Source organism: Cydia fagiglandana, chromosome 13 (assembly GCF_963556715.1).
Source record: "Cydia fagiglandana chromosome 13, ilCydFagi1.1, whole genome shotgun sequence".
Classification (NCBI taxonomy): Eukaryota; Metazoa; Arthropoda; class Insecta; order Lepidoptera; family Tortricidae; genus Cydia; species Cydia fagiglandana.
Window position 1 is genome coordinate 15,286,472 of NC_085944.1, and position 10,790 is coordinate 15,297,261.

The 10,790-nt window shown below is 39.8% G+C and overlaps 1 protein-coding gene across 1 annotated transcript in view; it reads right to left on the reverse strand.

Annotated features, from left to right (window-relative positions):
• Positions 1-4,635, reverse strand: part of LOC134669899 (uncharacterized) — a 94,033-nt gene extending 89,398 nt beyond the window's left edge. Inside the window, exon 1 of the mRNA XM_063527515.1 lies at positions 4,231-4,635. Coding sequence (XP_063383585.1) covers positions 4,231-4,321 — 91 coding nt within the window. The 5' untranslated portion in view covers positions 4,322-4,635. The remainder of the gene's footprint in view (positions 1-4,230) is intronic.
• Positions 4,636-10,790: the final 6,155 nt, after the last annotated feature.

A 10,790-nucleotide genomic window follows, 5' to 3' on the forward strand; every position in this document is an offset into this window, starting at 1 on the left:
AGTCTTAGTAATAGGATCCCGTTTTACCCTTTGGGTACGGAACCCTAAAAAAGCAAATCGAAACTTAAATAATGTATGGCAATAGTCCGTAAGTTTTCGTAGTATCTGTCCTCCCGATACAATTTGTCTTTTCGTATGAAGACTTCTTACCTTTAATTGGTAATCCAGATAAGTGACTTCGAAAACTAATGAATTGAACAAACCTAGACCGACCGTACTGATCAAATGGCGAATTAACGACATAATTTACCGAAACCAGAGATTTTACATCTCTGTTTGGCCCGATGGTTGACTGGTAGAGAATGCCATTAGGCATTAAGTCCGCCATTTGTACATTATTTTTATGTTTGTGCAATAAAGTTTAAATAAATAAATACATTTTCATAAAGAAAGAAAAAAGAGTAAAGCCTGACAACGCTAAATCCACAGTACTAAATCCGGGCTCTACAGATTAGGTACGACACGAGATCTACCTTGTCATTATGAAAATTCGATATTCTAGTCTACAGTTAGGGTTGCCAGATGGTCGGGATTTGGCGGGATTCTCCCGATTTTTAGCATGTGTTCCCGATGCTCGACAAAGTGTAAACTTTCCCGAAAAACAGCTTCACGTTTTAAAACAATAATTTCAAACTCCGAACTGTTGTCGAGCGAGCGAGCTGACGTAGTGCCAATAATGTAAAATATCGTTGTTTTTAATACAATTACTTTAATTTGAATGTTTTTTTTTTCCCGACTTCAGTCCCAAAATCCCGAAAAATTTCTCTTGTTTCCCGATAATAGCGCCTTTCGATCTGGCAACCCTATCTACAGTATACTTAGGTATTAACTGGGGACTTCTATGTAAGTAGGTGTAAGTACCTAAATACCAGACAAGCGGCGCCATTCTTATCAGCTTGGCAACAAGAATCGATACTTATGTCTCGTAATCGATAACGGATAAGCCTGCATTGGACCAAAATGTGTTGGTATAGGTGGGTCTACCAAAACATATTAATGACCGGTGCCCTGTTTATGAAAAGCTTGTAACTTGTAATACAAGTGGAAGTCCCTTTTTGACAGCTTTTGTTAGAAAGGGACTTCCACTTGTATTACAAGTTACAAGATTTTGATAAACAGGGCACGGGTCTATCACGATTTATTTTGTTACCTTTATTTAGGAATTGTAGTTATTCTGCACATATCACAAAGTGGCACAAAATCGGCAAAAAGTTTTTTAGCTTATGAAATATTAATTAATAATTAATACCTACAAGTACTTATACAGTTTAATATTTTACTTGGTCAAGCAAATCTTGTCAGTAGAAAAACACGCGAAATTCAAATTTTCTATGGGGACGATAACCCTTCTCGACTACATTTTTTAAATTTGCCGCCTTTTTGTACTGACAAGATTTGCTTGACCAACTATACTTACTTACTTAGAACTGTTATTAACTTATTACACATAAAAGCTGAAAGAGTCAAATTGCTTTGTACAAAACCATTGTTCCTTTATCACAAAGGGGCATACTTAGAACATGTCCAAACCTGTTCAATGTTGCACCAGCTTGCCTTATCACTTATCGATGCCTTGGAATGACTCACTTTATGTCATGAAAAACTATTCCTTCTCCTTAAAATGGCCGTGTTGCCAATGCTCCAAATAAATGAAAAAAAAATCTTACCACAGACCTTGCAACAACTCGCATGCGATTTTCGATACATTGAAGTAGGTGCAACATAATTAATCGATCGCATGCGATTTGTTGCAAGGTGAGCAGAGCCCTTTAATTTAAAAACAAATTTTACCATAGACACTTTGTAGTTTTGAGATTTCCCGCGTGTTCTTTTCTTTTTTTTTACATTTCATTATTTTCATTTGTCTTTTGGAGTTCCGTTACTCGGTATTTTTATTTAGCCCTATACATATAAATACTTTTATTTTCAGATGTTTTTAAAGTGAGTTGTTTGTGTTGTTCAATTGTTTTACTCAAAAAGTGTGCTAATATGAACAGAGGTGAAATCGTGTTTGTACACCAGATTAAAATAACATCAGCAGTTGAAAAAATGTGAAAATTGCTGTTTCAAGTCTTATTGTTCATATCCGAAAAGTTGTATGTATTTTGCTACCCATTATGCATATTGATGGAGTTGCTTAAATGCATATTAGGTTAACTTAGGAGGGACCAAGTTACTTCTGTAAGTATAAATGTATATTGAAGAGAGTTTTTACCAAGTGATCCAAATGAAAGATTTAATAGCGCAAGGGCAAACTCATTTAGCTGTAGACCTAAATTATAAATTAATTTAATGTAGATATCCCACACTCTACCTTTGGAAATAGAGACTAATAGACTAAAAAGAAAAGTTAAAATGCAATAGAAGAAAGTTTTCAGTGAATATAGCTAATATTTATAAGTTTTATAACAAATTTAAATGCATAAAACTAGTTATAACAAGACAAAATAATCTGATTAGTTAATAGTCTAATTGTGGCCTTTAATTGCTTACCAGAAGCCTTTTATGATTATCAAACAGTAGTAAATGCTACTATGGCATTTGAGTCAATAGACTCATTAGTAACTGTTGCTATAATTATGTTTCCTTAGCTAAATAACATAATTAATACAGGAAATCGTGCAAGTAAACATATTTGCAAAGTATTAGTAGTAAACATTTTTAATATACCTACTTAAATAAACTTGCAAGATGGGTAAGAATAAGTTAATTGTTATTAATGTGATGATTATTCAGAAAACAATTGATTGGTTTAATAGTAGCAATAATAGCTGTGATTGCAATTCACAGCAATTAAAATTGGTGCTGCTCTTTTAATTTCAAATTAACATTTTTATTGCTAATTTGAATACTTGCACTTCACCCAGTTGTAGGGCAATGTAATCAATTTTTAAAGGTTGTAGAAGGCTTAATCAATAGTTTTATTACCTACCTAAACTGTGAAACTTCTAACAAAGGTGGCATTAAGTATACCACCAGCAGTACCATATTTACCATAAGGGCATATGGCGCCCGTGCCATCCTCAGGGGGTCCCGAAGGACAGAGAGTAAGGGCCCCCCCACATCTGGCGTCTTTCGAGCGTCGGCGTTTACAATTCTATGGCCGACGTCGAGGCAACGTCGACGCAGCGTCGACGCAACTGCGCAGCGACGTCATTTTCCATAGCGCTGGACCGACGCCGACAGACGCCGATGCGGGGTGGCAGCGCAGATGTGGGGGGGCCCTAACAGTATATTTGATTACTTACCCATAATAAATAGAAGATCATAGTAGAAAAATGTTACTTTAATTCGCTTTTTACTTTCCAAAAGAGCCCCAAATTCTTATGTGCCACAGCATAGTTTAAGACGGACCGACAGACCAGACAAGCAGTCGGACAGGAATACACGTAAGCATACTGATATAACTTTGCCCACCGCGTCACAGTTCAGTAAAAGCGAAATAACTTAAAAGTAGTTACAGATAAGGTGGTGGTACTGGTGCTTGACGCGGTCCCAGTACATGCCATCTCTTAACTTAAGTTATTGTCCATAGAGGTGACAGCAGGGTGTCATCTATTGGGCATAGCATGTCGAGCACTATAATTAGTTTTTAGGGTTCCGTACCCAAAGGGTAAAACGGGACCCTATTACTAAGACTTCGCTGTCCGTCCGTCCGTCCATCTGTCACCAGGCTGTATCTCACGAACCGTGATAGCTAGACAGTTGAAATTTTCACAGATGATGTATTTCTGTTGCCGCTATAACAACAAATACTAAAAACAGAATAAAAAAAAAGAATTTAATGTGGCTCCCATACAACAAACGTGATTTTTGACCAAAGTTAAGCAACGTCGGGAGTGGTCAGTACTTGGATGGGTGACCGTTTTATTTTTTTTGCTTTTGTTTTTTTTTTGTGCATTATGGTACGGAACCCTTCGTGCGCGAGTCCGACTCGCACTTGCCCGGTTTTTTTTTTAGTATTAGAAAAAAGGTAAACAATCTTGATACTTATGTCTTTTAATTGAAAAACATGTTTTAAAAATAAGTCACGCCAAATATGTAACAATTACAAATCTAATGCGATCATTTATTCTTCTGCTTTCATATGTTATAGTTACTGATTTTTAAAAAGCGTTTTTCAATTAACAGACGTGTCAAGATCGCTTACCTTCTTTCTAATGCTAAAAAAAACGAACTATAGGCACAGTCTAACAGTTTCTGAAGAAATGTTGCGAGTTGATTACTTACCGGTCAAAGTCACATCCAAGCTCTCTGCGTACACCGTCGACACCCGGTACACAAGAAGCAGTAAACACAAGCTCAAGTTGACCGCCATCATGTCAATTAAAACCTATCACAATAAATAAACACTAAACAAACATCGCCACAATCCCAACACGCACCTCGTCAGTCATCACCAATATTCTATTTCGAAAATACAACTTCTATTAATACGTTAATAACACTTGTACGGAAAACACATTACAGTTGATATTACACTGGATTACGTATATTATACGTAGTTAATTTACACACTTAAGTTAAATTCAATGTTTTTATAATAAAGTTTTGGATAGAACACGCGCTTACGGATTCGGTCGCTGCGCGACAACATGCCACCGCAACTGACAGTGTGATACTGAACTGACAGTGACAGGAGGAGGAGCGAATGAAAAGAACGTATGAAGAGCGAGTGAGCGAATCCGACGCCGGCCGAAGAGTAGTGATGCGGGCTCATTCTATTCTATCTATGAAATTAGTCGATAAAACAATGTTCTCATTTTAATGTTTATACTTGAATATGGAACGTTAAAAATGACTTGAAATGATTGTTAATATTCAAAGAATTAAATAAGAAGTAAACATTTAATTTTATTGTTTTTTTTATAATATTAATAGCTTAACATGAATGTTTTATATTGTTTACAATCAGCCAAAGCAATATAATTATTAGTACGATAGTCTGAGTTAGCTAACGGCCAACTAGTTTTATGAAAATCCCGTAATACATGCGTTTTCTTAAGTTACTATGAGAGGTAGTATTTTTTTAACTATAAAACTGAAGGGAAATCCAAAACTATTAAAAAATACATCCTGCATCACCAAACTTTAACGCTATATTTATACATATATCCATATTATTATATATTTGAATACCTCAGGGTCCTCAGAGACAAGTCACACTTAGAAATCAAAATTTGAACCATACTGAAATTGATGAGCGTGTGTGTAGGTTCTATAGCTGCGAATTTTCCTTCAGTGTTAAAAACCCTTATCATATCATAATTATATTCATCATAACCTTAAGTATCAGAAGCTAAGCAAATTTATATTGTCTCTTGCAGTAGCGTGCCTAGGGTTTTGGAGTAGGGCAAGCCGAAAGATATGTTTTCGTAATAACTGTCCAATCTTCACTCTTCGGGGTCAAATGCATCTGCTAGCGTGACGAGGCGAGCTAATCATAGCGCACGTCTGCTACGGAATGAATAATGTCATTTTGTATTTTGTTAGACAAATAGCTCGAGCTTGGTTTGTCGCTTTGAACATGTTTTTCTAGAACGCCGTCATATTTTAATAGCAACGATACAAGTTCCAAAAAATTGCCCCTATTTAATGAAGTGTTTGACTCATCGTGTCCTCTAAAAGGAAGTTCTTGCTGTGCTAAATGGCACACAATATCGACTAACCTCTGAAAAACACTACAATTGTTGTCAACACGCATGTTATGTTTTGATATTTCTTCTGATAATTGTCGCGACAAAGAGGCCTCGATCCTTTGTTTCCCAAAATTGCTAAAAGAAATCACTGCACACATATGTTTGACCGGAATTCATGTGCCTCTTTATTGCTCCAGATAAATTATTTAAATCGTTATAGCCAGAAGTATTCCAAACGTTAATATGGTTCGAAAAAAATATGCAACACCAGCAATACATCTTATTTGTATGGGAACAACCAACAATCCAATGAGTTTTGTAGACGGCCCTACAGACATTTCTCTTACGCGACTTGACTGAGAAATACACAAGTCGGGTGTTGGTTTTGCCGCGGAAATTAGGTCCCGTTTTTCGACAAAGGTCAAAGACTTTACCTTGTTTTGGTTGACTAAAACGTGGACGCATTTCAAACCGTCACAAGGAACCACTTCTTGATCCATTGTTAACACTTATTAAACTAAGCGCCACAACAATGAACAAATTCACATTCACTATTTAATCAAATTCACATAAACAAACTTTCATTACTTTCGACTCGACCACTGACTCGGCTCAACTAAATAATAATACACTTGAAGTAAACGCGAACGCGCGCTGTGCGAACTTATGCAGCTAACTTCACACAAAATCCAAGCATAAATCGTCTTATAAAATTGCTATACATACCAACAAATAGTTACATCGTTCTTTGACGGTTTGTAGGCTGATAGTGCTCAGAGCGGGACGAAAAAGCAAGCACGGTTGCAAGCCAACGAGTGCGAGTTCGAGCAGGATAGCTAGAACATCCTCCGCCTGATTTAGTTCGCGCGGACGAGGCGCCACGCCGCGGCATAATTTTGCAACACGCTCGTGCCGCGGTTCGAGGCCGCTGTGGCTTGAATTTAATAATACGGGTTCGTTTGGCGCGCGATTTTCAAAATAATCTTTATTGATCTTATCACTACGTAATTTCGGTAAGGCAATTAGTTGCCTTAGGGCAAGCCCGGCTTTTGGGCTTGTATGGAAGTCCCGCCACTGGTCTCTTGTCAAGATAATATTTATCGATAAAATCAAATCGATATTGGTTTGTACCTATTGAATCGCACGCGTTCGTTCAATGGTTGGACGAAGCCGTGGCGCTACGAAGCCGCGTCATTGCAAATTGAACCGTATTGAACGGAAACATAAGACACCATTTGATTGAATTGCTAACTGTATCTAAGGTTTATATTTGCGTGGTGGCGCCACATGGGTACGTTTTTGTAGGAAGCCGGCCGGCGCTAGGTTTGCGCTGTCGACTGCCGTACACATTCTTTGACGTTAACTTTGCCGGTTAGTTTTTAGGGTTCCGTACCCAAAGGGTAAAACGGGACCCTATTACTAAGACTTCGCTGTCCGTCCGTCCGTTCGTCCGTCCGTCCGTCCGTCCGTCTGTCACCAGGCTGTATCTCACGAACCGTGATAGCCAGACAGTTGAAATTTTCACAGATGATGTATTTATGTTGCCGCTATAACAACAAATACTAAAAAAATAATAAAATAAAGATTTAAATGGGGCTCCCATACAACAAACGTGATTTGACCAAAGTTAAGCAACGTCGGGAGTGGTCAGTACTTGGATGGGTGACCGTTTCTTTTTGCTTTTTTTTCGTTTTTTTTTTTGCATTATAGTACGGAACCCTTCGTGCGCGAGTCCGACTCGCACTTGCCCGGTTTTTTTTACTGTGGCCAGTGGGGAGACACTCCTGACTTCGGGCAACCGCGGCTCCGTCCGGCACAGCATTGCTATTATTAAGGCCTGTGCACACCGGATGCGTGTGCGTGACGTGTACGTGCGCGTGCGGTGTTGTAGTATACAGATTCTTATGAGAGACGGCACACCGCTTGCGTGACGTGGCTTCAACATTTTAGCGCACGCACACGTGCACGTCACGCACACGCAAGCCGGTGTGCACAGGCCTTTAATTAGGGTTGACACAACTTGACAAATAGTCGAAAGGGATAGTGCCATATGTTAGAAAGGGATATCTTGATTCGACCCTGAATCGCTGTCAAACTTCGGTTTTGTAGGAAGTGTCCTTTCTAAGTGTTATTAAATTTATAGGTACGTCATAATTTCACAGACGTTTGACTTTTAAAATAACACTTACACTCCGACTCTAGGTATAATTTAGCTTTTTGACATAAGTATATATATATATATATATATAGTTGCATTCCCGAACCACCCAAACTATACAGGGTGATCAATCTAAATGGGTCAGTATGGAGAAGTCAGAAACTATAAGAGATAGCAAAATCTGTTCTTAGGAACCATGGCTTCGATTTTAGATTTAATCATAATGGCATTCAATTTTTTTTTTAATTCTATCATACATAACCGGGATTCGAACATGGTCAATATTCTTGTTGTTTGTTTGTATGGCAACTTTTAAACGATGCGTGATAGGTGGGGGGTGCTCGACCAAATATCATAGAGGGCCCCAAGACAAAACAAAGTACCTTAAAAAAAATCAAAATGGCCGACTTTTTTTTTAATTTTTTCAAGTTGGTCCGAGCGCGCTGAGAATTGGCATGCGGCGAGCCTGAAGGCCCAAGATTACAATGTCAAAAAAATATTTTTGGAAAAATCCAAAATGGCGGCGGACACGGGCAAAGACAAATTTCCAAGTAGGTTAAGCGAGCCTGAAGGGTGAGCTTCAGGCCGGGAGGCCGAAGGCCGACCCCGGTGGAGGGCCGAAGGCCCGAAGCCTCCACCCCGACGCCCAAAAAGCGACTCCCAATAGGAAAAGTGTTGGGTCGTGTTTACGCTCCAACTTCCCTCTCGTGTGACGCTTCAGACCTTCAGCCCTACGCAGAGCTCGGCCTTCGCAAGCCTCGACGCTTCGCCGTGCGGCTTCGGTCATCAAGACAGTTAACTTGGTAGAACGCTGGGAAGCACCGAATTCACGCAGTTCGGCCTTCGGCCTCGCATTTTGGGAGTCGGGGTGGAGGCTCAGGGCATTCGGCCTTCCACCGGGGTCGGCCTTCGGCCTCCCGGCATGAAGCTCGCCCTTCGGGCTCGCTTATCCTACTTGAAAATTTTACTTTGCCCGTGTCCGCCGCCATTTTGAATTTTTCCAAAAATATTTTTTTGATATTGTAATCTTGGGCCCCCAGGCTCGCCGCATGCCGAATCTCAGTGCGCTCGGACCAACTTGAAAAAAAAAGTCGGCCATTTTGATTTTTTTTTATGTACTTTGTTTTGTCTCGGGGCCCTCTATGATATTTGGTCGAGCACCCCCCACCTATCACGCATCGTTTAAAAGTTTCCATACAAACAAACAACAAGAATATTGACCATGTTCGAATCCCGGTTATGTATGATAGATTTAAAAAAAAAATTGAATGCCATTATTATTAAATCTAAAATCGGAGCCATGGTTCCTAAGAACAGATTTCGCTATCTCTTATAGTTTCTGACTTCTCCATACTGACCCATTTAGATTGATCAGCCTGTATATACTTATTTTGAAATAGATAGTATAAAGTCGCACCAATAAAAGTCTGCAGCGGATTTGATAGCCCACGCAGTGTAAGTGTTATTTACTTATACGTCATAATTTCATAGAAGTTTGACGTTTATGACACTTGCAATGCGTGGGCTATCAAATTCGCTGCAGAGTTTTTACGGTCTGACTATATCTATATTGAAACAACTATGATTTTTTAAATAATACTTAATAAAATTTATTACCACACAATTAAATAAACAAACCATTAAATAAGCTTAAAAATAATAATACAAACTATGTAGAAATAAACAATAAAGGCCTTATAAAATAAAACACAATCTAACAAGCCACTGCCGATGAGCAGTGTGCCCAGAAGGCTGGCCGCATTGAGCAAAATACTGGCCAGCCCTCTGGTCCCTTGTAGCATCTATGTATAAGGCGCTCCGCTAAAGCCCTGTATACAGGATGATCAATCCAAATGGGTCAGTAGGAAGAAGTCAGAAACTATGAGAGATAGCGATATCTGTTCTTAGGAACCATGGCTTCGATTTTAGATTTAATAATAATGACATTCAAACTTTTTTTTAACTCTCATTACATAACCGGGAATGGAACCTGGTCAATATTTTGTATGTATTCGCGTGTAGTATTTGTTTGTATGGCAACTTTTAAACGATGCGTGATAGGTGGGGGGTGCTCGACCAAATATCATAGAGGGCCCCGAGACAAAACAAACTACATTAAAAAAAATCAAATAGCCGACTTTTTTTTTAATTTTTTAAGTTGGTCCGATGGTTGGTGAGATTTGGCATGCGGCAAGCCTGGGGGCCCAAGATTACCATGTAAAAAAAAAATTTGGAAAAATACAAAATGGCGGCGGACACGGGCAAAGTTATTTCCAAGTAGGTTAAGCGAGCCCGAAGACCAACCCCTGCGGAAAGCCGAGGGCCCGGAGCCTCCGCCCCGACTCCCAAAACGCGAGGCCGAAGGCCGAGCTGCGTGAATGCGGTGCTTCCAAGCGTTCTACCAAGTCAACTGTCTTGATGCGCGAAGCCGGCGGGGCGAATGCCTGACGGCGAATCGTTGAGGTTTGCAAAGGCCAAAGGCCTGAAGCGTCACACGAGAGGGGGAAGTTGGAGCTTAAACACGACCCAACACTTTTCCTATTGGGAGTCGGGGTGGAGGCTCCGGGCCTTCGGCCCTCCGCCGGGGTCGGCCTTCGGCCTCCCGGCCAGAAGCTCGCTCTTCGGGCTCGCTTAACCTACTTGGAAATTTGACTTTGCCCGTGTCCATTTTGTATTTTTCCAAAATTTTCTTTAACAAGGTAATCTTGGGCCCCCAGGCTCGCCGCATGCTAAATCTCAGCGCGCTTGGACGAAATTGAATTTTTTTTTTAAAAGTTGCCATTTTGATTTTTTTTAGTGTAGTTTGTTTTGTCTCGGGGCCCTCTATGATATTTGGTCGAGCACCCTCTACCTATCACGCATCGTTTAAAAGTTGCCATGAAAACATACACTACATGCGATTACGTTAAGAATATTGACCTGAGTGCTTACCGCGAAGCACGTTCGACGTGTTGCCTCTCTATCGCACTTGTAAATTCGTACGTAAGAGTAAC